This window comes from Hemitrygon akajei, chromosome 19 (genome assembly GCF_048418815.1).
Source record: "Hemitrygon akajei chromosome 19, sHemAka1.3, whole genome shotgun sequence".
NCBI lineage: Eukaryota > Metazoa > Chordata > Chondrichthyes > Myliobatiformes > Dasyatidae > Hemitrygon > Hemitrygon akajei.
In genome coordinates, this window is record NC_133142.1 from 44,246,189 (window position 1) to 44,272,716 (window position 26,528).

Genomic DNA, 26,528 nt, shown 5'->3' on the forward strand with positions numbered 1-26,528 from the left:
TGCTTTCTCTGGCGGACAGAGCATAGGTGTTCAGCCAAACAGTCTCTTCTCCTATCATTTCGCATTTCCCCCTCCCCCTCCTACTTTCAAATCTCTTACCATCTTTCCTTTCAGTTAGTCCTGACGAAGGGTCTCGGCCCAAAACACCGACAGTGCTTCTTCCTATAGATGCTGCCTGGCCTGCTGCATTCCACCAGCATTTTGTGTGTGTTGCTTGATTTCCAGCATCTGCAGATTTTCTCGTGTCTAACTTATCCAAATTGTTTATCCTACAATTTCCAAATCCAAATTAATTACCTTCTCATGTATTAAAATAAATTTATTTCAAAATTTGAACTATGAACTAGAAGGGAAGACTTTCTAGCTAATGATCGGATGTCTTGCCTCACTTTATTACACAGTTGCAGGCTGAGTGGAAGACTGTTACCTTGGACAAAAGCAGAAAATTAAAATGGAAACCACAGGGTGCTGGAGTTTTAAAAAAAATGTGGAAAGAGGAACATCTATGTGTTATAAAGATGAGGACCTGAACTTCAGCTGCAAGGGGGTTGTTCTATGTGCAGATTCCTCTGTAATTGACAAACTGATGGATTTAATTGAAACACTGAACTTTTATGAGCCAAGGTAATGGTAAAACTAAATTATTTTGAGCCAAGACACAAAGTAGTAGAAAAAGATAACAGAAGTAGAAGAAAAATATTGTTTTCCCCTCACTGATAAACCATTCAGTAGCCATAGTAGATTTTCTTAAAAGTGATAGTCATCAAAATCAGTTCCATAATCCAGGATAAAGTTTCCTAAGAGCATTTTATAAAATGACAAATAAATGTCTAGATGATCAAGAATAGGAAAGTATTTTTGTTTACCTTCGACTAGGTATCTCTTCCTTAAAATCATAGTACAAAAGATACTTTAAAGGAAATAATTCAAGTTATTTGTACCAAGCTAATCTTTCTAAAACAGAGGAAATGCACAGTGGAATAATTTATCTTTATATTACAAAATCATTTAAAAAATGTAACATTTATACAATGGAATATCTCATAGTATCAGGACAGTACGAGCTAAATCTCCCATATGATGAAACATAACTGGTGATCATCATCTTGGATGTTGGAAACTCTTGGTTGCCAAAAATTTAAGAAGCCGATTGAGATCTCCAGCTTGAAAATTATCAGGCAAAATCAGTCAGTAGTCCCCATCTACTGTGCTACCAGGAGCTCAGTGCAAAGGGAGAGGGATGATTATGCAAAAAAAAAAGTTGACATAAATTGAGAATGTTCATAAAAAATGATTACAAGTGTTGTACCAGCACAAGACATAGAAAGGATAGTAATGATTTAACAAGGCTCTAAAGAGTTTTGCTGAACAAAGGAAGACCTTAAGTTACAAGTACCTAGCTCCGTGAAAATCACAACACTGGTGGGCAGGGTGTCCAGAAAGCGTATGATAAGCTTGCCTTTATTAGCTGAATTTTACAGTTGCATAAAATATTGGTTAGTTTATACATGGTACTACTATCTGTAGTGCTGGTCACTATAGTATTGGAAGGGCATGGTTAAGCTCGAGGAAATGCAGGAAATGTTTACAAGGATGCTACGTGGATGGGAGGGATTATCAGGTCAGACTAAATAATACTGGTCTGTTCTCTCTTGAGCAAAAGCAACTGAGAGGTAATATAATAAAATTATGAAAGAAACCAATGTTCCTCACGGTAGGGATGTCTAAAATTAGAGGGCATAGGGTCAAACTGAGAAGAAAGAGGTTTAAGACTTGAGGGGTAAATTTTTTAAGAGTAGCTGGTCTCTGGATTGAGCTTCCAGAGGAGGTGGTGGAGGCAGGAATAGTGACAATATTTAAGATGCATCCTGGGAGATACTTGAATGAGGGCATTAAGTAATGCAGGCAAGTGGTATTAGTAGTGAGGGATGATGGTTGGCACAGACTTAGTAGGACAAAGGGCCTGTTTCTATGAATCAGTTATTATCCCAATGTAAATTTAATTATCTTACCATTCTTCATGTCATACATATCCACCCAAATAATTAGGGTGGAGTCCAGTCCTTCATCCAAACAGGTAAGTGGCAGCAGCTCTCTTTGAGATCACAAGCAACGATCAACTAGCTTCACAACATAGACAATTTCATCAGGGCTTTGTGAGAGTTTCAGAACTTTGATGAAGTTCAGGTCCTGCCTGAACTCCTGAATATATTCGGGATTTCTATAATTTTGCATTGAGAGGGGAAAAGAACCAGCACTTTTGATTCTCATTATCTATTAAAGAAATTAGATAAATAAATTGTCAAAATACAGAAAATCATTACTATGCTTGCCATGTTAGTTTGGAATTCGCTAATACTCAGATGCAACACTAATAATTCTCAAATTATATAATTCTTCTTTAAATTACTTTGTTGATCTGTGACAATAATGGGGCTAACCAAAATAGAACCAATGTTCTCTATTTCACCAAAGTTAGGATTAAAATTGGAAAGATTAACTGGTTTTATTCCCCAAGAAGATAAAGACTTACACCCTTGATGGGATGGCCTTAAAGGACAATAACAAGCTTACTCAAATGAGGTAGGAGATCTGCTGAATTTGGAGGGGGGGGGGTGGTTTCCATGTTTCTATCTCAAAGAAAAATATTAATACAAGAACACTTTCTAATCTGAGTGTATTGTGGGAGTTTCTCCAAGTTAAGATGGACAGGATCTCTTATAAACCAAATATTAAAAATTAAAATAACTTGTTGAGACACTGTGCAAGAAGCCTGATTTGAATTCAGTATAGAGCTTGCACAAAACTGAATCATAAAACTTCAGAGCATCAGTGACATGTTCTAATTAATTTTAACATATTTATAATCTTTATATTTTATGATTGCATTTTGGTAAAAAGGATCAGAAGTGGAAAGGATGAGCTGTTTTGAGTTCCTGGGTGACATCATCTCTGAAGAAGGCAGAACAGTGGCTAAATTTCATTAGGAGTTTGGGAAGAACTGGTATGTCACCAAAGATGCATGTATATTTCTAGAGATGTTCCCATGTACTGTGGAGAGCATCCTAACTGGTTGTATCACCATCTGGTATGGGGCTCGGGGGTGGGGGGTTGTGGGGCATACAAAGGATCGGAGGAAGTTGCAGAGAGTTGTAAACTCAGCCCTGTTCCATCATGGACACTAGCTCCCCAGCATCCAGGACACTTTCAAAAGGTGATGCCTCACAAAGGTGGCATCCAACATTAAGGACCTCCATCACCCAGAACAAACCCTCTTCTTATTGCTACCTTTAAGGTGGTACTGGAGCCTGAAGAGAGACATTCAAGTTTCAGTATCAGCTTCTTCCCATCTGTCATTAGATTTCTGAATGGACAATGAATCCGTGAACACTACCCCAGTATTTTTCCCCTTCTTTGCCCTACTTACTTAATTTTATTTTTTATATATACTTGTTGTACTTTCCATTTTTTATTATTTACTGCAATGTACTGCTGCCACAAAGTAACAAATTTCGCGACATACTGTGTGGCAGTGATATTAAACCTGATTCTGATTCAAATTTTCACTGATAGCAAAACTGGTTTCACTCAGCCTGAATGCAAAGCAGATCACTGCAGAATTGTGCAACTGTTCCATGCGGATTCACTTGACTATGTCCAGAAAGAAAATTAGCACATGCATCCTGCAGAAAAACTCCAGACAGGTAGAGAGTGCAATATTAATTATAACAAAACTTTAAGGATAATTGCATTTTTGTTTTCCTTCCCTTCAGATGAGTAATTAACTCTGGATATAAACATGGTCTATAATGGCATGATTCACTTTCACATACCACAAGTTACTTGGCCAGGCTGTCAGAGCAATTTCACTCTCTCACTTGTTTTCCTGCAGCGCTGTATCTCTCACGTCCCTTGTCCCTCAGCTGTCCCACAGCAGCCCCCAACCTCCACATTCTCCTAATACCCACTTACAGCAGAGTCAATTAATTTACAGTGAGTAATTAATCTACCAACCAGCTGGTTCTGGGATGTGGGAGGAAATCTGACACTTCTGGAAGTATCCCAAAGCACCCAAGTATTTGTAGTACAATAATTTAACTAGGACAAATGATCTGGCTACAACTGAAAGGAAAGTCAGTTCTTCTTCGAAGTGCCATTTCAGCCTTCATCCACGCAGGACAAAAAATGTCCAGATGTTTGGTGCAAGTTTAACATCTCAACAAAAGGACATCATTTCTGTCTCTGCAGCATTTTTCTGTTTGGCACAGAAGTTAGTGAAACATGGTTTGAACCTACAATCCTACGACTCAGGAAACATGCTATAACTGAACTACGATACCATTCATGGTGTGCTGCACCATTTTGGCTTCACACATGAAGTTTCAGGTCTTTTTCCAAAATCTGTGCAATAATTAGCAACATTGTTGTAGTCAAATTACTGGATGCAGGAGAACCCAACAGGTTACTGGAACTCACTTGTATCCAAAAATAGTTTGATATTAAGGTTTCACATTATATCTAAATTTCAGATGAAGTTACTGCCTTATTTCATTTAATTAAAACAAATTGAATGATTTCAATTTAAATTAAACATGATTTATCATAATGTGCTCATCACCTCATATTCAAATAGCTTTTGTAAATTTTACTCTAACTTCAGTAATTCAGAATATTTCAAGGCAGTATATGCCAGAGATATTACTTACTTTCATACCTTGTTATAGTTCTGTTATTACATACTCTTGTTACTTTCCCCACAACTTCATTTCAAGTGCATTTTACAATAAATATATTTTCTCCAGATTGTGCTTCCCAGTCATAAGACAGGTGAACTGACAGTGCTCTGCATCTGCACCATTAATCAAGGCATGCTCTCGAAAGCATACTCTCCCTATCTGAAAATGTCATTTGGTCAATCCAGTTTCCAAATTCATAAAAGTCCAAAAACAACAGGTCTTCAATTTGAAGAATGAATGACAGATAATTCTTAAGGACTGCATGCAAATCTCATAACTGGTTACAGCATAAAGTTCAAGGATTTAAACAATTTTTCCAAGTCAAATGCATGATGTTTTGTTCAGCAGCATAACAATGTCTGTTGGATACGAAGATGCCATTATCACCTAGTGCTGCTAACTGTGGGACTTCAGATGGTATATTCTTCAACGCCGTTTCTGTCTTCTTACGTTCAACACTGGATTGTTTTGCTAGTGCTGCAGTTCAGGACATTGTCCAAAGCAGCTAATGTATTTTTTTTTTAAAAGTTCAATTATTAAACAACATCAGCAATGGTCTTTACTTGCAGAGTGTCTCAAACATTTCCAGAGTTCTTTTGACCTCACGGATCTGTTTAGATAGAACCAGAATGGGCTGCATTGATCTGTCCAGCTCTTCACAGCGGGCCATTAGTGTGTACATGCCCTAAAAACATAATCACATCAGTGTTAACCTAAAGGTGATAAAATATGTCACAAGAGCCTTCAACAAAATGGATTGCCACAGTGATTGTAAAATATACTATTTACAGAGTGCCTCAACCTTTAAATATGAAATTGGATAAATGTGTCACATTTTAGAAGGACAGAATCAGTTGAGAAGGAAACTTGCCAAATTTTCTTCAATAAATCAGTACCAACATATAAACAATCTAATCTATAAAAACAGAAAAATAATGTACATAATAAAAGATTTGATAGATAAAAAACTTTATTTTCTATAGTGTAAAAATAAACCATCGTCATGACTTCAGTATTTAACTGGACTAAACGTGCCTTATATATCTAAGATATGACAACAGAATTTAATATCTGGTCTTTGCATTCTCTGAAGTTTATGTGTAGATTATTTCATAAATGCTTCCAGAGACTGGTACTGCTTGGATGCCATAATTGTCCAGGCAGAGAAAAAGTAAATGCACGTGAAAGACAACTATTACAAAACATAACAAATGTTAGTACTTTTAATCTCAACTTTATTTGCATTTTCCAAGTATAATTACAGAAGCTTAATTAAGGACTTTAGCAGCATTACATAGTAGATAGCTGTGGTTATATGGCACCTTGAGCTTCCTGCACCATAGATCAGGATCATCAGTGGCCTTCCACCTCAGCACCATTCTCCAGCAAAATTATGTCCAGAAATCTAATCATCTCCTTAGTCATCTGAGCTATATAAATCCAAAGGTTTACCATCCACTGAGTAAAGAAATGTTTCATCTCATTCGAAGAGCTTATTCGTGAAATCTCAAACTGGGCTCCTTTATCTTAAGTTCTCAGGCAGAGGAAACATCCTCCCTGCATGTCACCTGTCAAGCACTTTCAATCTGCTAAACATGAGAGAATTCAGACCCAGACTCACATTACGTGGCAAGTCTGACACCTCCGGAACAAGTCTGGTAAAAATTCACTGCACCCCTTTAATTCCATTGAAGTGCAGTGAAATAAGGAGGCTAAAATGACCCCAAGTGTGATCTCTCCAAAACATTACACAATCATAAAACTTCCTAAATCCTGCAAACACTGATAAAATATGTTAACTTGCTACTGGACTTGATGTTCATTTGTTCCAAATGCCAAAGGCATATTATGTCTAGTGTATGAGTATATCCTGGCTCTTTTGTACATCAACTTTACTTCATCTCACAGCATTCAATAAACACTATGCTTTTCTGTTCAGTGCACCAAAATGGATGGAAGGCTGCAAGTTGTAGGGAAACTACGATCATTTCATACAGGCACGAACAAGGTAAAATCAGAAAGGAGCTTCGATTACATATTCCGGTGTCATCTGGATCAATACCTTTTGCTACAAAGAGCCAGGAAGTGGTGGCAAGGGTGGCAAAAGTTCCAGACTATTGAACACATGTATTTTCATTCTAAAACTTGTGAACAGGCTGAGCAGAGCATTGAAGACAAGGAGCTTTTCAGCACTAAGGAATATCCTTCCTGCTAGCTTGGTCATATTTAGTTTGAGGTATTACAAGTCAGACTTACAGAACAAGAGCAATATCCTCTTATTCTATTAAAATTATTTTGACATCAACTTAACTTTCACATTTTTTCCTTAATCTTACAGTTCTCTTTGAAAAGGATGAGCTGGTTAAAAACATATCCAGGGACTAAATCAGTGCTCCCCATACCGGGCCGCGAGGAAACAATATGATTTGTCAATATGAAACGATATGAGTCAGCTGCACCTTTCCTCATTCCGTCACGCCAACTGTTGAACTAGAACGCACACAAAGTCATTACCCACGCGAGGTCATCAGTCGCCTAAACGCAGTGATACCCTAGTGCCAGGGATCACTGGCTGGCGCCAGGTAACCGGCCACCTCGTGCGGCCGGCGAGAAGTGCCGTTGCTACTGGCCTGAAGCGCGGACAAATGGGTGCCGCCTCTAAACCTGTTTAGCACACTGAATGTTCATGGGGAACCCGGTGCTAAAATATTTGCAGACAACCTAATTTGGGCTCAGGGTTTTGTAAGTAGCAGAGCAGCTACCTTGCTGCGATCTACTGAAAGTCACCCCTTGAGCCAAACTTTTGTTGGCCGATAGATCCTACCTACCTACAAGGGGGGCCCTGTCACACTCCTCGCTCGGTCGGTTGCTCTCTCCGGACTGCGACCGCCGCGGCCCTGGCATGGGGACCTCGGGCCCTTACCTTGTCCTCTCACTGGTGTGTTGCAATAATTTTATATGATCATACCAGGAAAATATGCGCTGCATATTTAATATCCAAACATTACTTAAAATGTTATGATGCTATTGACTTATAATTGACTTATCACTATGCTCATGCGAGGAAAATATGCACTGTGTGTTTAATATTAAATTCGTTAGATAAACCCTTTTAGAAACGAAATTGAGTGTATTAGCCATTTATAAGTGACTTATAGTTGACTTATCACCTATATTCCAGTCGTGATTAACACCCACATGGCTCCACCCACCCCACACCGTCGGCCTGTCCGCAAGAATATTGTCAATAAAAAAGGTTGGTGACCCCTGGACTAAATGAGTAGACAGCTAGTGAGTGTGTAAAATGTTGCTAATAGAATTAAAGTGTCCTTCCCTATTTCAAATTGGCAATTTGTGTTAAGGATTCCTGATCCAAAAGTCAAACAATATTCAGAATTCAAATTTAAATGTTAATGATTTAATAATCTAACATAATCCCACAAAAATTATTTTTAAACTAATGTGATTTACTAAGCATTTACATTGTAAAAGAGCAACTTTAGTTAATAATTCCTAACTATTACTGGTCTTTACTTAAATAAAACAAAACTGGATTAGAAAAATTTGTACAGAAGGAAACAAGTAGTTTATATTAGTTCAATGCCCTCACCTTTATACTCATATCCACTGACTCTCCAAGACTGTCAACCGAATCACGATAAGTCTGAATATACCCCACGCTAAGTGCTGTCATCTGGATTTTTAAAACGAATCATAAGTCAGTACAGAAAATGCATGTTCAAATAGGTAGCTAAATAAATTAAGTGGAACATTAAACATAGATACAAAACAGTTTCAAATATCAAGTAGACAAAAAAATTTAGATTACTATACCATGCAGTCTAATTTCAAGCATACCAAAGACTTTTACTCAATAGATCACACGAATAACTCAATGTGTGAATGTCAACATTGGATGATATAAACCCGGGCTCCAATTAGGTAACTTTTGAATAAATAGATTTTAACATTTAAAGTACATAAATAGAGCAACACCCAAGGTTCATTTCAAAGGTCTTGTACAATAAAACCAATTTCTCAAAATTTTAGTCATATCACAATAAGTAACATTTCCATGCCATCCTTCCCTCCACTTCCTTCTTGACCACTAACATTCAAGTTGCAGACAGAACAGACCGAATACAAATGGCGAATATCATTAATATCCGGTTAGAATGCAATGTTCAGTTTTGCGTATTTTGCTTTGAATGCCAAAGCCACAGAAAGCAAAGAAATAGATCATCTCAAAGATAATGTTTTAATTAGAGAGAGAAGAAAAAAAGAAACTGGGAACTTTTCATTAAGTTTTTAAAACAGAAACTCAAAATTAAAACTGTATTTTTAATATTAAAAACTTTTTCCATTTATCAGCAAGTTGATCACCAGATGGCACAGATTTTCTTTTTATTTATTTTGTTTATAAAAATGTCATCTGGTGACTAATTTTCCATTGATCAGCAAGTTGGTCCCAGATGGCATCACTTTTGCTTATTTTGTCAATAAAATCTGGTAGCACTCAGCGGGTCAGACAGCAATAGTGGAAGGTAGAAACAGTTCACTTAGGTTGATGACTTTGCATCAGGAAAAATTAAAATTCAAACATTTTAATTTGCAGAGAATGTGAATGGGTGGAGAGAGCAAAGTGCATATCTATGAAAGGGCAAAGACTGAGAGAAGCTGAATGACAAATAATATTGGTGCTAGCTGAAAGAAGTTAGCAAAAACTTGAAAATGGTAGCTGATCTGTTGATGGAAGTTTCAAATAAAAGAGTGGGGAAGGAAAGGTACCTAGTGATAGCATTTTAATAAAGGTAGAAGAAATTATGGAAGACAGAAAGTGGAGGTTTGTGGGGTGAAAGGAGAGGAAAGAGAATGATGTACAAAAAAAATGGCATCTGATTAAGAGCTCCAATCACAGGGAAGTGAAAGGTTAAAAGGGAAGATGTTCCTTAATTACTTTATCTAAAACTCAACACTCCACCCGTCTTTATATTTTCTCCCACACCAGCATACAGGAACCTGAACACCACTGGGTGAAGAAATGTCTCACTGATATCTTAACATAATGAAATTAGTGGTCACAACATGGTCTCAACATTGGAGATAGGGCGAGATAACACCCTTTGTTCAGGCCACAAGGGTAGCCCAGAGCTTATCACTTGATTTTTCCCTTTCACTCCAACCACTGCTCCAAGAAACCCAATGCAAGAATGGGGTCTTATCTGAAAAAGACCCCATTAGAGCTCCCTAGACTCAACAGCAAGTACAATAATTTTTGATATCTAACCTTTGTGGTGGTACCAGAATCATTAGTTCTGTTGAAATCTCAACCTATAACATCAACTCACTCTTTCTCTTCATAGAAAGTGCCTGAATGTTGAATATTCTCTAATACTGGATGTCAGATTCATAACAATTGCAGTGTTTTTGGACATCACAGTTCCAACATTAAATACTCTCCTCTACTTTCATTCTCTATTCCCACCTCCTCCAGATCAGCTACAATGATGAATTCTTCACCACTTTCAGTACCAATATCATATAACATTCTTCTTAGTCTCTATTACCAATGCTCACCACCCACCCCTTCTATGCAACTTGAAACATGCTCGATGTTAACCTCTTAATTCTAATGAAACACTAGCTGTTTCTCTAGAAATACTGCATGAACTGTGGAGTATTTCAGAGCAAGAATTAGAAACAAACGTGAAGACGTAGAATGATTGGATAGAAGCAGAATGGAACTCAGATTTTGAAAATGCAGGATGATAGCTATGTTAAAACGGAACATGCAAGGATATGGAAAAAGGACCCAGAAACAGATCTCTCAAAGATCCAGTGCATGTGAGATCAGGACAGATTACTATGCTGTATAATTCTTCCACAGCTGAAAATCAAAATGCATTTGAGCAGATCCATGGATGATTAGAAAGCAAACAGAATCACAATGTACATACATTCTGGATAGTAGCATTTAAGCCTCTCATCATTTGATCAACTTTTTGTGCCACCTCTTTTGCATCTCTCTCCAAATCTTCCAGTACCCCAGGATCAATTGGTGGAATATCTGATTTTAATCTCTGCATACTTTTGGCTTTCACGCTGCTTCCAGCTGATAAAAACAAAATAAAGTATTAATCTCTGCTGCATCATTTTTACTATTAAATCAAGAGTTTAAAAACACTGATCAAATATAATAAACAGTACAGCACAGTATGGGACCACGATGATGAGCTAATCAATCAGAATAGAAACTAAAAACATCGAAGACACAACTCTTAACTCTTCAAATATTAGGTAAACGAATGTCCTAAAGCATACTACTTTTAAGAAAAACTGGCATTTCCAAACTCCCCTTCTTCTCTATAAATTCCATCACCGTTCCATCAGTCAAAAACACCCATTTCTACAGCAATGAATTTGGTGCTCACAATTCCCAAGCAGTTGATATCTTCACTCATTAAATCAGACAGGGAAGTTTTCCTTTCATAGCAAACTTTTTGCCCTGCCTCAGAGTTGTACGTACAGGTCCTTTGGCCCAAATCGTCCATAACAATCAAAGTACATTCCTGCCTGAACTAGTCCCAATTTGCTTCCTATCCCTTTAAACCATTCTTATCCTTAAATCTGTCCAAATGTCTTTAAAATGCTATATATCCACCTCTACCAATTTCTCTAACACATTCTATGTATTCACCATCTTCTTTGTGGAAATCTTTCATTCCTGTTAAATCTTTTTCTCACACCTTAAACTCATGCTTTCTAGTTTTAGACTTGAAAAAAGACTGAATACCTCCCTGACCTATGTCCTTCTTGATTTTATAAACCTTTATAAGCTGACCTAGCCTTCTTCGTTCCAGGGAGAACAGTCTCAGCCCAATCCAGACTCTCCTCAAACTCAATCCTTCTCATCTCCACAACACCCTTATCTTGCTGCACCTTCTTGAGCTTAAGCACATCATATCCAATAATATGATGGCAAGAATTGCACCTAGTATTCCAGATACAGTCTCACCAACATCTTGTAGAAGTAATATTATGTTCCTCTCCTAGACCTGGGCTTCAGTGCCTCCTTTTGCAACTGTATCTTTGACTTCCTGACCAGCAGACCACAAATCAGTTCAGTTTCAGTTTATTGTCATTTAGAAACCACAAATGCAATGCAGTTAAAAAATGAGACAACATTTCTTCAGAATGATATCACAAAAGCACACAACAAAACAAACTACACCAGAAAATCCACATAACATTTGGTAATCCCCAAATATAGAGTCCGGAGAGGCTGCTGCGTATTAATATCATGCTACCATCTTAGCGCGTTCCCCGGAAAGGAGCTCCAAATCCACCAGACAAAACAAGACTACCCAGACACACCTAGTCAGGAGACCAACTCTACCACCCAACAAACCAAAAACTAAAGCTACAAGACCTATACAAAACCACATAGTTACATATAGTTATAGTTAACATATAGTTACAACAGTGTAGACAATACCATAATAAAAAAACAGACCATGGGCACAGTAAAAATAATCCAAAAATGTTAAAAGACTATAAGTTCGAAAGAAACCACCACACAGCTTCCACAAGTCCTCAGGGTCCTGGTAGACTCGTCATTCCATGCAGACGGCAGAAGGAATAACCCTGCTATGGACTTCCAAGGTGCTGCTGGACTCAGCCTCGCAGACACATTACACAATGAAAGCTCCATTGGACCCAGCCTTGCAGACGCAGCACACAGTGAAAGCACCCCGACCGCAGCGGACTCCGAGTCCGTCGAACCTCCAAGCCTCCGACCATCCCCTCCAGCACAGCCTCTCCGAGCACCATCCTCTGCCGATGCTCCCGCCAACAGCCACCAGCAACACGACCCCGAGGACTGGGGGCCTGTTCTTCTCAGCAGAGACCCGGACCTCACAAAGGAAGCAGCAACAAAGATCTTCCTGGAGATTTCCAGATGTTCCTCCATGTTCCCACATCCGTTTTTCATCAGATTAGGATTGTGCACGGCACCCCGCTTAACAAATAACAGATATCAACTCTGGAATGGCCGCTGCAAACTGCGTCGCGCCGACATCTTATCCAAAAAAACCAATAAGGATACACAGCAACACCTCTGCCATGATTATCCTCAACACCAGGCTGCCACCTCAGCACCTTAGTCTCCTCCCTTTGCATTCACAACTGTGTGACTGTTCTAACTCAATCCATCAGTTTGCAGACAATACCACCATAGTGGGCTGTAGCACAAATAATGATAAATTGGAGCTGTGGAAGGAAATACTGAACTTAATAAGCTCACCAGTGCCTCTACTTTTACAGGAGCCTAAAGTTTGGCATGCTCACTTTGACCATTTATTTTTTTAATCAATGCACCATAGAAAGCATCCTATCTGGAATAACTACAGTTTGGTAAGGCAACTACTCTACCCCAGATTGCAAGAACCTGCAAAGGATTGTGTATGTAGTTCAGCACATCACAAAACCAGCCTCTCCTCCACAAACTGTCTACACTTTTCACAGTTCCTTGCATTCTCAGATTTTCTCATGTCCTCCTTGCTAACAATCAACACTGGCACAACTTAAAGATGTGTGCTCAGCGTACTGCTATACCCTTTCTACACTCATGACTGTGTGCCAAGGCACAGCTCAATACCATTTACATATGGCACCACTGCTATTGGCAGATTCTCAGATGGTGACAAGGAGATATACAGGAGTGAGATAGATTTGCTTCTTGAATGTTGTTGCAACAACAAAAGCAGCAAGATCAAGGAATTGAGGAATCAAGGATCAATGAGACAGATAGTCAGTGGATGTTGATTGCTTGGATTCTCAGAAGGCCTTTGACAAGGTGCAGCACATGATGATAGTAAATTAGTTAAGAGTCCACGTTATTACAGGAAAGATACTAGCATGGACAGAAAACTGGTTAACGGGCAGAAGGCAAAGAGTGAGGATTAAGGGGGCCTTTTCTGGTGGCTGGCGTTAACTAATGGTGTTCCGGAAGGATCAGTGTTGGGTCTGCTACTTTTCATGTTACACGTTAATTTATGTCGAACTGATGGCTTTGTGGCCAACCTTGTGATTGATATAAAGATAGCTGGAGGGGTAGGTTGTGTTGAAGAAGCAGAAAGAATTGGACTTATTGGGGGAAATGGGAAAAGAAGTGACAGATGGAATACAATGTAGGGTAGTGTACAGTCATGCACTTTGATAAAAGGCTAAAGGCCTGGACTAATTTTCTAAATGGGTTCCCTAAAGGTTAACTCGCTGGTTCAGTCAATAGTAAGGAAGGCAACCGCAATGATAGCATTCAATTCAATAGAAATGGAGTACAAAAGCAAGGGTGTCATGCTGAGTCTTTAAAAAGGCATTAGTCAGACCACGTCTGGAGTATTGTAAGCAGTTTTGGACCCATATTTATGAAAGCATATGCTGGCATTGAGAGCATATTAACCACCGGAGGTTTATGACAATGATCCTGGGAATGAAAGGGAACAGATGGACTCAGAATAAAAGGACGTCAGCCTCAGAACAGGATGTCCCTTTAGAATGGAAATGAAGAGAAATTTATTTAACCAGAAGGTGGTAAATCTGTGAAATTCACTGCCATAGACAGCTGTTGTAACCAAGTCATTGGGTATATTTAAAGTGGAAGTTGATAGACTGTGATTAATAAGATCAAAAGTTACAAGGAGAAGGCAGATTGGGGTTCAAAGGGAAAATAAATAAGCCATGATCAAATGGCAGAGCAGACTCGATGGGACAAATGGTTCAATTCTGCTCTTATGTCTTATGATCTTACAATTACTTAGAATTGTACACAGCCAGCTCCAATATGGGTGCTCACAAAGCCACATTGACTTTCCCTAACAACACACACAAAGTGCTGGAGGAACTCGACAGGCCTGGCAGCAGTCCTGACAAAGGGTCTTGGCCCGAAACTTCGACTGTACTTTTGACTTTCCCTAATCAGCCTTGGCCTTTCCAAATGCAGATACATCCTATATCTCAGAATTCTCCACAGTAACTTATCCACCACCAGTGTTTGACTAACCAGCTGTAATTCTTGGGTTTGTACTTGCAGTCGTTATTTAAATAAAGGCACAAAATTAACCAAATTATAGTCTTAGAGCTCCTCACCTTTGGCCAAGAAAGAAACAAAATACTTTGCAGGGAACCTCTAATTTCTGCCCTTGCTTCCCACAACATCCTAGGATACACTTGGTCTGGCCCCCTGAATTTAGCCACCAAGCACCTCAAGGCTACCAAAATGCCAATATCACAGACTTCAGTGTTGACTTCACTGAGTTTCCTAACTTCCGAGTTTCTCCATAAAATGTATTAAAACCTTGCCCATCTTCCCTGATTCTACATATTCACAACCACGCTTATCCTTAATAACCTTCCCATTTTATCCTTTTGCTATTTCCATTAGTATAGAATCTTTAAGATTCCTCTTTAGCTTATGTGCTATCTTGTAGATTCTCTTGGATTCCCTTTTATCTTATCTGTCAGATGACATGCCTCTTTTTGCCCTCCTGACATCCTTAACTGTATTCCTACATCCATTGGATTCCAGAGACTTGTTTGACCCAAGCTGTCTTTACCTGACATGCCATGTTTTATGTCAATTTCATGATAATCTACTCCAATAACCTAGCATTCCTGATATCTTTAATCCCCACAAAGACATCAAATTTCTAATACTTGTTCACTTGTTTAACTTCAAAAGCAAATCTAGATTCACTCTTTAAATATTGAATTTGCACATCAAGCCAGGAAACAAGACTTTAAGTCTACTGAATCACACCCATCATGAAGTACTAATTTATAAATAGGCATCCATTAGTCTCGTGAGACAATGGATTTGTGCTTTGGAAGGTTTCCAGGGCGCAGGCCTGGGCAAGGTTGTATGGGAGCTTTGCAAGCTTTCCCCTCTCAACGCCACCAATGTTGTCCAAGGGAAGGGCACTAGGACCCAAGCAGCTTGGCACTGGTGTCGTCACAGAGCAATGTGTTGTTAAGTGCCTTGCTCAAGGACCCAACACGCTGCCTCAGCTGAGGCTCAAACCAGTGACCTTCAGATCACTAGACCAATGCCTTATCCACTAGACCATGTGCCAACACAATTCATATCAATCTCATTTTATTCTTTCCAAATTCCCATCAACTTCCCCAGATTTTACTTCTCCCCTATACACAATGGGCAATTTGGAATAGTCAATAATCCTGCTACCTGCAAGCCTTTACATTGGAGGAAGAAACCAGTACATTCACTAGGAGTATGTGCAAGTTTTAAGCAGCACAAGATATCAGATCATTGGAGCAGCAAAGCAGCAGCTTTACCAGCAGTGTCACTGTGGAATCCAGATTAAACTGGACACTTGAATAATAAACAGCAAATGCGTTTGAAAATCCCAGAATTATACTTAAATCTTTAGCATAAACTCTATACATTAGCTAGCCTCACAAATATATTGTTGTCCAATGACTGAATGAAGAAATCACTTGCAACTTATTGTGAAAAAAGGAAGCACGTATGCCCACTTTCTGCGGAAGCATAACTCATGGGACAAGTGATAACTAGAACTATTTCATACTAAAAAATTCCTTTAGGGTCAATTGCAATATAAATTTTAATCACAGCTGAAACTTGTTTCTATGTCAACCAAAAATACTCCCTCTGAAGAAACCACAAATTAATATACTTTGGATATCAAAGGCATCATAAAACATAGGGATTGTGCAGGAGTACTCACGTACTGTATGGTCAACTGTAATCTCAAAGATGGCCTATTCCCATTAGTCACAGAGTGCTACAGCAAAGAAGCAGGACCCTCAACCCATCTAGTGTATGCTAACCTGATCTGCTGCCTAGTCCCATTTGCCTGCACCTAGACCACATTACTCGCAACCTCTCCCATCCATATACCTATCCAACTTCATTTAAACGTTGGCCCCAAAGAAATCCGTATTTCTAACCCTAAACCCTAAGAAACCCTAATTCGCCTTAGACAGAAAGCACCTCCTCTTCTGTAATCCAGATATGGTCCATTATCTGACTACTCTTTTCCCTTAGTTCAATAGTCTTGGTGTCTGTCTCCAGAGTAACTGCATGCCAAAAAAAAATAATTTAAGATCGCCCCTGTCTCTTTTGGCTCTATACATAGATGAGCATACTGATTAAGATCATTCAGGAGAACCATTCTCATCCACAGAATCTCCTGTCTGTTGCCCTAACCACTGAATCCCCTATCATACCACACTCCGCTTTTCCCTCAGGAGCCATAGAGCCAGATTCCATGCCAGAGGTCTGCCCTTCTGGCTTTCTCCTAGTGCGTCATCCGTCACAATAGTATCCAAAGCAGCATACTTGTTATTGAGGGCAATGGCTACAGGGATACTCTGTACAGACTGCTATCATCTTTCCCTCTCCTCACAGTTATCCAGATACTAGCATTCTGCAGCCTGGGTACGACTGCCTCTCTGTAAACCCTGTCTCTATTCCCCCATCAACTTCCCAAATGATCCAGAGTTTATCCAGCAGCAGCTCCCTAACATGGTCTGTAGGCACTGCAGCCAGATGTGCTTCTCACAGGAGTAGTTTTCAGGGAAACTTCCTGTACAAAGGAACACACCATTGCCCTTACTGTCATTCCCACTGCTCTGACTACACAATAAGGATGAAAGAGAACTTAACAGAACCTCACTTTAACCTCAGCTCACTTCCTCTGCCCTGAGGTGAAGCCTCAGCTTCCCACTCCTCAAGCCAGTCTCAGCTCACCAATCTAACACTGACCCTCTCTGATAATGGCCATTCTGCTTGACCCCAACTTCCTTTTATTGGTTAAATAACTAAGTGGTGACAGGGATTTCCAGTTAGAAGTGTCACATGAATAATGGACATTAAGAAATAAAATTACATATCAAACAGATAAGGCAATCTACAGAGCACTCAATATTAAAAGTGTAAAAAGTAATTACAAAAGCAAGTTGCTTCAAAAGGGTTCACATTCAATGGAGTTTGTGTTTCAGAAGCTGCCGCCCGAAGTTTAGCGGTGAAGTAACATACAATTTATTGGAAAAATACCCTTCCTCAAAAAAAATTCCTCAAGCTCTGATGAGCCTCTGCAAATTCAGAATGATCCATGTTGCTATAAAGCCTAGTTTCAAGGCTGCAGCAGTTGTGATTTCATCAAATTGCCTGTATTAAAGTGTCCTTATACATTTCGATCAAACAGCATTTTTCAGTGTTACCAAAATAGGGTCTAACTTACAGTTGACAAATACACATTTGATTAAAACAAATAGGAATAGCAGTAAGTATTAAAATTTTAAAAATAAAGCTCTATTTTGACACTGTCACACAAGAAAATTAAAACTCATTAGTTTCAAGGGACAGATTAGTTGCAAAATAGCTTTAGTATACTATTAACTCAGAAAACCTTCTGCAAACCAGATCAATTTATTTTACATGGGACAAGGTCATAATGCTAAAATCACATTCATTTTGAGTGTTTCAACTGCTCTGTGCTGGAGAAACTGAAGATACATTACACATGCCAAAAAATGAGCTGTGGAACCCAGTAACAAGGAGTCTTCCTTTAAAATAGCAACTACAAATTGCAGTCCATAAATACTACGTCAAACCCCCAAAAAGCAGTGCTTAACATTACTGCTTTCAAGTTCCTTTTCTGATTTCGGGTGTTGTTGGTATGGAGTTTAGGGTTCACACGTTTTTTCCGTGACCCTGTAGGCTTTCTCCCAAATGCCAGAAATGAGGTAGTTGACCAGTTAATTGCTACTGTAATTTGGCCTTATGTAGGAGGGTGGTAGAAAGAATCGGGTGTGGGGAAGGGTGAAATTAAAGGGGAAGGAGGGTGATTGAAGGAATTTATATTGTGTTTCATAGTTAGCATGAACCCTTTCCATGCTATAAACACTCTGAAAACAGACAATCTATTATAAATAATCTTGGTTTCGGGTTAAATAGGCATGATACATCTGAGCGGAAATTAGTACCAGTTAGATTTAAACTTCATCTGAAAAAGGATACGTATAAAATTGAAACAGGCCCATCCACAAAGGAAGCTTTACAGTCCTCATTGGAGGTGTTTTACTGGTGAACGGGCTAACTTGTTTCAGCGTACAACTTTCTGCCGCAAGTATAAATGTAAATCAAAACAAAACGCAGGTCTGGGGCCATGCACGGCAGCGAGTTGTGGGCGGGTCGGATGCAGAGGAAGCCTCCGGTTTACTCACACTCCAAGCTCTGCCTCGAGCTCATCTTGATCTTGTGCTGCAAGTTGTCCGCCACATAGTGGGTGAGGTCGCCGTCGTGGCTGACCGTACCCTCCAGCTCAAGAGCACTCGAAATGGTGGCCCTCCGCCCTTCTAGTTTGCCGTCGCGGCCTCGGACACCGCCCAACACCTGGCTGATGCCATCCAGGCTCTTGCTGTCCTGCAGGCGGCCGCCCACCCGCTCCCGGGCCGCCGCATTCACAGCCGGCTGGTCCCTGCCCACCACTGCGGCTGTCACTCCCTCGGCACATTCCAGCGACTCACCGCCGCTCTCCCAAGACTCCACGTCGCTCTCCGAGGGCTCGGAGGGCGGAGTGGCCGCCGCGGATCCTGCCTCGCTTTCTGCCATCACTCGGGTCCGGTCGGGGCCGCCCTGACGGAACGGAGCGTCGTCACAGCGGGGCGGACCACGTGACCGCGGGGTGAAGCTGGAGCCGCCATTTTACTTACGGGCAGAGGAGCGCGGAGCCTGTCTCTGCGATCTCAATCTGCCCCCCACCCCCAACCCCCCACGCGGTGGAGAAAGGGAAATGGGAAAGCAACCTGCAATGTATGAGGGGTTTGGAAATAGGCGGGGACCCGGAACAAAAAGGTGAGACCGTCCACGGAAGGCTAGGAGTGTGCGGAAGAAAGAGCTGGCCCTACCTACCCTCTGCCATGAGGAAGAACCGCCGAGCATGAACGCCGGGCTGGCGAATCAAAACTCCGTCTGCCCACTGGTTTCTCCCGCTCCCTCCTCCGCAGGGTGACACGGGGAGGAGGAGTCAGGGGTAGTTCCAGTCAGAGCCTCAACGCACGCCAGGGCTTAAGCATCTCCTCTAGTTCAGGAATAATGCTTAGAATTACTTTTATGTTTCGCATACCATTTGCGTTTATTTAGGCAAGTATAACCTTCGACCTCTATAGCACTTTGGTTGTTACTTGACGGCCCGAATTCTGGACGCTTCAATCAAAGTTCAAATACTGACACGGCAAAGGGGAACTTAAACTTGCCTAACGAAATAAATTCGGATTGTAAGAGGAAAAAATATGCCATTCCTTCCCGTGTCTCTGAGCACCAATGTTCCCTCTAATTTGTAATGACCAGTGCGCAAAAATCTTGTGCTGTGCATTTTCTTTTTTGCCCAGTGACTATGTGTGCGCTGAATTTTATTTATAGAGGTATTCACTGCCGATAAGAACGTTGATCTCTGGGTTTGCTTGTTTTCACTCTCGTTCATCTGCACTCTCACAGAACATAAGTAGCAGGACTCTAGCGTGTAATGAAGGATTTTCTTGCCGGATCTTTTGAACACCGTCCATATCAAGTCAAGTCACTTTTTATTGTCATTTCTACCATAACTGCTGGTACAGGACATAGTAAAAATGAGACAATGTTTTTTCAGGACCATGGTGTTACATGACACAGTACAAAAACTAGACTGAACTACGTAAAAAAAAAACACTACACCAGACTACAGTCCTACACAGGACTTCATAAAGTGTACAAAACAGTGCAGGCATTACAATTAATAATAAATAAGACAATAGGGCAGTAAGGTGTCAGTCCAGGCTCTAAACGTAAAGTGTAAATATCCATAATGGTGGGAAGAGAGACCCCGATTATCTCAGATATGTAATCTGCTTGCAGAATGATGCTTTAAAAAGTCAAATTTCGAAATATCACCCCTCTTCTTCGCACTTGCAGATTCTCCAGCAACTTTTGCATCACGACAATACTTGCAGCTAACACCAGTTTCTGTATTGTACATGAATATTTTTGGTAGCTGCACGTTCCTGATCTCATGAGCTTTTGGTGTAGCAGTTTCTACTGTTCCATTAAGCCATCTGCTTTAAATGAACTAATAGTTATTTTGCACTTCACGCCCTTTGTTTCTTTGGAATTCAACATAGTCAATAATTTCTTCAATAAAAACAGCATAAATAAGCTAGTTCTAAAATCTGCAGACAAATAATCGCAAACTCCACGTTGTCAACACGACCTGCATCAGAAACTGGAAAAGGAATGTGATTGCGTACGATCATGAAATATACTTAACATGCCAATGAGGTAAAGGGTGACAACCTTTTTTTGTGCGTTTTAAATAGCTTTGTGAGCCCAGGCATACACATCTTCGAGGGAACATTGCTGAGCACCCTGTCATTTCCAGGAGAATATCATTCACGTCTTGTGAGCATGTAAATGAAATCTTCAGCACATACTTCTCTGTGACTTCCACCATCTCCAATGGGATCCCACCACCAAGCACATCTTTCCCCGCCTCCCTCCCCCACTTTCCGCATTTACTCCTACACCTCCTCCCTCACTATTATTCAGGGCCCCAAACAAACCTTCCAGCTGAGGTGACACTTTACCTAAAAGTCTGTTGAGGTCATCCACGGTATTCAGTGCTCCTGGTGTGGCCTCCTGTATATCAGTGAAACCTAACATAGTTTGGGAAACCACTTCACCAACCATCCACCAGAAAAAGCGGGACCTCACAGTGAACACATGTTTCAATTCTACTTTCATTCCAACATGTCAGTACATAACCACTGCTGTGATGAGGCCACACTCAGGTTAGAGAAGCAAAACCTTGTATTCTATCTGGGTAGCCTTCAACCAGATGGCATGAACATAGTTTTCTTGAACTTCTGGTAATTACCCACCTATTCTCCTTCCCCATTTCCCATTCCCATTTCAATCTCTCACCTGATCTGCTTACCTGCCCATCACCTCCCTCTGGTGCTCCTTCCTGTTCCCTTTCTTTGATAGTCTTCTGTCCTCTCCTATCAGATTCCTCCTTCTCCAGCCCTTTATCTCTTTCACCAATCAACTTCTCAGCTTGTTGCTTCACCCCTTCCCCCCATCTGGGTTTCACCTACTACCTTGTACTTCTTTCCCTCCTCCCCCCACCTGCTTACACTGTCTTCTTATCTCTTTTTACCAGTCCTGGTTTGCCATTCTAAGCCCTTCCTTGGCTGTCCATTGTTATTTTCTGAAGAGGCACCTGGTCTACATTATACATGGTGGCCTAGTGGTGCACCTCACAGTTCGAGGAATCACGATACTGGGAACTGTCTGTGCAGAGTTCGTATATTCCCCCACTGGTCATGTTTCCACCAGAGCTCAAGAACTGGAGGGCATAAGTTTAAGGTGAAAGGAGAGAGATTTAATAGGAACCTGAGGAGTAACCTTTTCACTTAGAGGATGATAAATATATAGAATCAGTGGAAGTGGTTGAAGAAAGTATATAAACAATGTTTAGCATGTATTTGGACAAATAATTGGAAAAGGACTATGTTTCCGGGTTCTGTAAGTCTGTGGTGTCCTTCCATATCTCAAAGCTATACTGGTAAGTTACTTCAAGACGTACAAAAAAGCTGGATGAACTCAGCAGGTCGGGCAGCATCCGTTGAAAGAAGCAGTCAATGGATGCTGCCCAACCTGCTGAGTTCATCCAGCTTTTTTGTACGTCTTGATTTGACCACAGCATCTGCCGTGTACTTTGTGTTTACTGGTAAGTTACTTGGAAGGTGTAATTTACTCTTAGTGCAGGTGCACAGCAAAGAAGAGAAAGAGCTAATGGAATTATTTTTCTGGAGGCTCTTATGGACTTTGTTGTGTGAATGAAGTCACTGGGTAAAAGTATCAGTAGCTATGAAGCAGCCTCTTTATTCAACAAAACAAGATACAGCAGGCATCATATGGAAACCCTTTCGCAGGTGAGGGGATGGGGAGATCTGCCTGTGCCCAACATGACACACATTTTATATGCTAAGGATCAAAAGAAAATTCAGGGCAATTCAAACAAATCCATTTTTACAATGCCCTCTTGAACTACACATGTAACAGTTTAAAATGTCTGGTTCTTTTCGCCATCACACCCAAAATTAGTGTTAATTGCTGTTGCATCCATGCAATAGGATGTTGATTGGATTCGTGCATATGGAGACAATCATTAAAGTGTGTGTTTCCTGGACTGATCTGCATTTTAAATTTAATCTTCAATACATTTTTGAATCTGAAGGCTGGTGGCCAAAGTTAATTGCTACATGTGCTAAACCCAAAAATCACTCTAACAGACCTGCGGGATAAATAATCTGCATCAAAATATATATTTTTAAAATGCACAGATTAGGATTAGGAGTAGGCTACTTGGCTCCACCAGCATGCTTAGCTATTTAATAAGATCATGGTTGCAACCTCACTCCTTTCACCCCTTTGCTTATCAAAAATTTATCTTAAGTATATTCAGAAACTTTGCTTCTCCCATGCTTTGAGAATGGATATTCCAATAACTCAAAACCCTCTTTCAAAGTGAAGCACGTATCCTGTTTATAACAACTTGTATCCCCCTTTCCAACCAATGAGGAGATTAAACAGTTATTTTATTTAACTAAGACACACTTTAACTGAGATTATTCTACAAAGGTTTACCAAAACAAGTACAAATCTCACAAGCTTGAAAAACATACCAATGAATTACAGACAAACAGATTATCCAACACAAAAAGGCTCATGGGAATAGATCCTTTTTGGGTTGAGGCTGAGGAGTGGATTCTGTCTTCATCTCTGTAGTTTAAAAGTGAAGTTGAAAGACATGTGGGCTGTAATTGATATGTGTTTGGATTAAAATGAAAGGAAATGAAGCATGATATATGGAAAATACAAAACAAAACATTAAGATTCATTTATCACATGTATTAACATACAGAGAATAAGTAATTTGCATTCACGAGGAAATCTGCAGATGCCGGAAATTCAGGCAACACACACAAAATGCTGGTGGAACGCAGCAGGCCAGGCAGCATCTATAGGGAGAAACTCAGTCGACGTTTCGGGCGACTTCGTCCTGATGAAGTGTGTGTAGCTGGTAATTTGCATTGACAGCCATCCCAACCTAGGAATGTGCTGGGGGCAACCTGCAAGTGTTGTCACACATTCCAGCGCTAACGTAGCATACCAACAGTGTTCAGCAGAATAACAGGAACAAAGCAACAACAACAAAATAAGCCAATGAAATCGAACCTTGGGCTTAGGAGGCGGGCCTCTTCTTCCAGACTTCCAACAGACCTTTGGGCTACATTGGAGAAGGGTGTTATAAGTTCTAGACATCAAATACAGTGATTGTGATTTGAAGACACAAAAAATCAATTTAATTTTGTTGTAATGAGAAAAGTGCTTTTGGATTGTGGGAGAATAAGACAAATGGATTCAAATGAACTAGTGAAAAGGTTAACCTTCGGCCTAGTGTATGGATATGGCTTGAAGAGTTAGTGTGAGAATATGGATGAGACATCTTGAAGCTTATCAAAAATTACTGTAATTTACAATGTCACCATTCTATCCGTAAAATCCGGTTCCATATTGCAATAGCAGGGAAAATGTAAGAACAAAGGATTAAATTTGATACTTTATTGGAATAGAAGTTTGTAAAACAGAAGGGTGTTTGTCTGTGATGTGGAAATGATTTGAGAAAGACAACCAGTCTGAAGGAATGTTTTGAGAACTTAGTACAGTATAAGTACCAGTCTACAGCCTTGAGAGCAGATAATAGTGAAAAACATGTTCTGGGGAAGTACTAGAATAAAAGGCCTTGAAGGGTTTAAAAATGGGCAGTTTTCTTGAGTGAGGGGAATCTTATTTTAGGTTGGGTCATTAAGAGTGATAAAAGCTGGAGGTAGAGCTAAAAAACATCGAGGGGGAGAAAGAGACTGGAAAAGCTGTCAGAAACTTACAGTTCCCTCTGTCAATATACTTACTGGGTGACGCGGCTTAGTGACTGGTTACTAGGAATTACTTTGTCTCTATTTTGTTACTACTTTATTAACCATTTTTTTTCTTTCTGTATTCTTCATATAACTTCAATAAAGTAATTTCTTATAAACTTTGTGTGCAGGTGCTTGTTGCTGCTGAATCAGAAAAGAACAGGGAATGAATTTTTAAATATTGTTGTTACAGAGTATTATCAATTTTAATTGTTCAAATTCATTGGAGATTTTGATGGAGTAAATAGGAATAGATTTCTGACTGGCAATAGGTTGGTAACCAAAGAATGCAAAATGCAAGGTAATTGGCCAAAAGTCCATGGGGAAATAAGAATTGTTTTCACCTATAAGCTGTTATGATGTGGCATACATTGCTTGAATAGAAGGTGGGTGCTGGTTCACTTTTTACTTTCAAAAGGATTTGTGTGCACACTTGTAAAGAAAACCTTTGGAGAACCAAAAAGTATGAACAGGTGAGAGAGACTATTTAAATAATTATTTCAAAGCACCAGCCTCAGTATAATGAGTTGTACAATTCTCCGAATTTAATTTGATGATCACCAGAGAACAGGTCGAGAGATTGTTTGTGAGATTGTTTGTCTCCCCATAGCAACAGAATTATCCAAGGAACAATTTGTTTTCCACTCAACAGCAATTTTATGATTACTTACAATAGAATTAATTTCTGCTACACCATATGTATAAATTTGAGAAAATGAAAGGATATATTTTGGGGAGAGAGAATCTTTTCAATTCCCTTCACAAGTTTCTCCCTCAAAAATTTATTATAAATTTATGTAAATTTTTAAAGCTTATAAAAATTCTGGTCAATCTATCACTCTCAGTCCACACAATGTTCCATGTCTCTAATTCCCTTCACATTATTTTATTTGTCTTGACTCCGTTCTTATAGGAAATAGAGTTCGTCACATGGATCTGAATTTTTAAAGTTTTTCTTACTTTATTTTCAGAAATGTAGTTTAAAAAAGAAAACATCTATATCAGTTGCCTGAAATCAAATTAAATAGCTGTGAGAGACAAAGAAATTCCATCCCTCAAAACCTAAATGCTTTTCAAGATTGTGAAAAATACAGTGACTGTCTTGTTCATGGTGAGTTAGTATCTTCCATTGGATACTAAAGGTTTAAATGGTCTTGAGCAAAAGTCCAAAAAATGAAACTGTTTACTGATGAGGTGAAATTTCAGTGCCATTAAACAGCCAAGCAGAATAGTATGTACATTTAAACTGATTGGTTGTACTTTGTGTAACCATTGAAGTTGTTGATTGACTATCTGCTCAGGTTTCAGGTTTGCTTTGTTTTCCTTTTTTATGTTATGAAAGCTGCATGCTATCCCTCCCCCAAGAGGAAACATCTTCATGTGGAGTTTCCAATATCCAGTTAACATTATCGCTCACAAACGAGTATTTTCAAGTGAAACTAGATGGACATTCCTGAATGTAATTGGACTCTGCAGCAAATACTGTGAATACAGATTGCTGTATTTTTTCATCCTTAATTTTGTGACATGATAAATCTCTTTAAAGACTTAAGCAGGTCATAGCTATAAGAAAGAAATCGGTTCAGCAGAATCATATCACAGTATTCAGTTGTATAGCTATACAGCGCATTGGATGGAACCAGTTTTACTTTGAAGTGGCATCATACCAAAATACTATTTAACACAATCCTTCAAATAATTATTGCATTACTTAATCCTCAGCAGAGTCACACA

The 26,528-nt window shown here is 39.7% G+C and overlaps 1 protein-coding gene across 1 annotated transcript; it reads right to left on the reverse strand.

Annotated features, from left to right (window-relative positions):
• Window positions 1–788: 788 nt before the first annotated feature.
• Window positions 789–19,619, reverse strand: borcs6 (BLOC-1 related complex subunit 6). Its single transcript, XM_073072437.1, has 4 exons — window positions 19,005–19,619; window positions 10,694–10,848; window positions 8,347–8,430; window positions 789–5,421 (listed from the first exon to the last, which is right to left on the reverse strand). The coding sequence occupies exons 1-4, from the start codon at window positions 19,390–19,392 to the stop codon at window positions 5,296–5,298; spliced, it is 753 nt and encodes a 250-aa protein (XP_072928538.1). The 5' UTR covers window positions 19,393–19,619; the 3' UTR covers window positions 789–5,295.
• Between the last annotated feature and the right edge of the window lie 6,909 nt (window positions 19,620–26,528).

Coding starts and splice junctions, on each gene's coding strand:
- borcs6 (XM_073072437.1), bottom strand. CDS start 19,392: ATGGCAGAAAGCGAGGCAGGATCCGCGGCGGCCACTCCGCCCTCCGAG. Junction 10,849..19,004: donor CTCGAGGCAGAGCTTGGAGT/GTGAGTAAACCG, acceptor TGTTTTTATCAG/CTGGAAGCAGCGTGAAAGCC. Junction 5,422..8,346: donor CAGTGGATATGAGTATAAAG/GTGAGGGCATTG, acceptor TTATGTTTTTAG/GGCATGTACACACTAATGGC.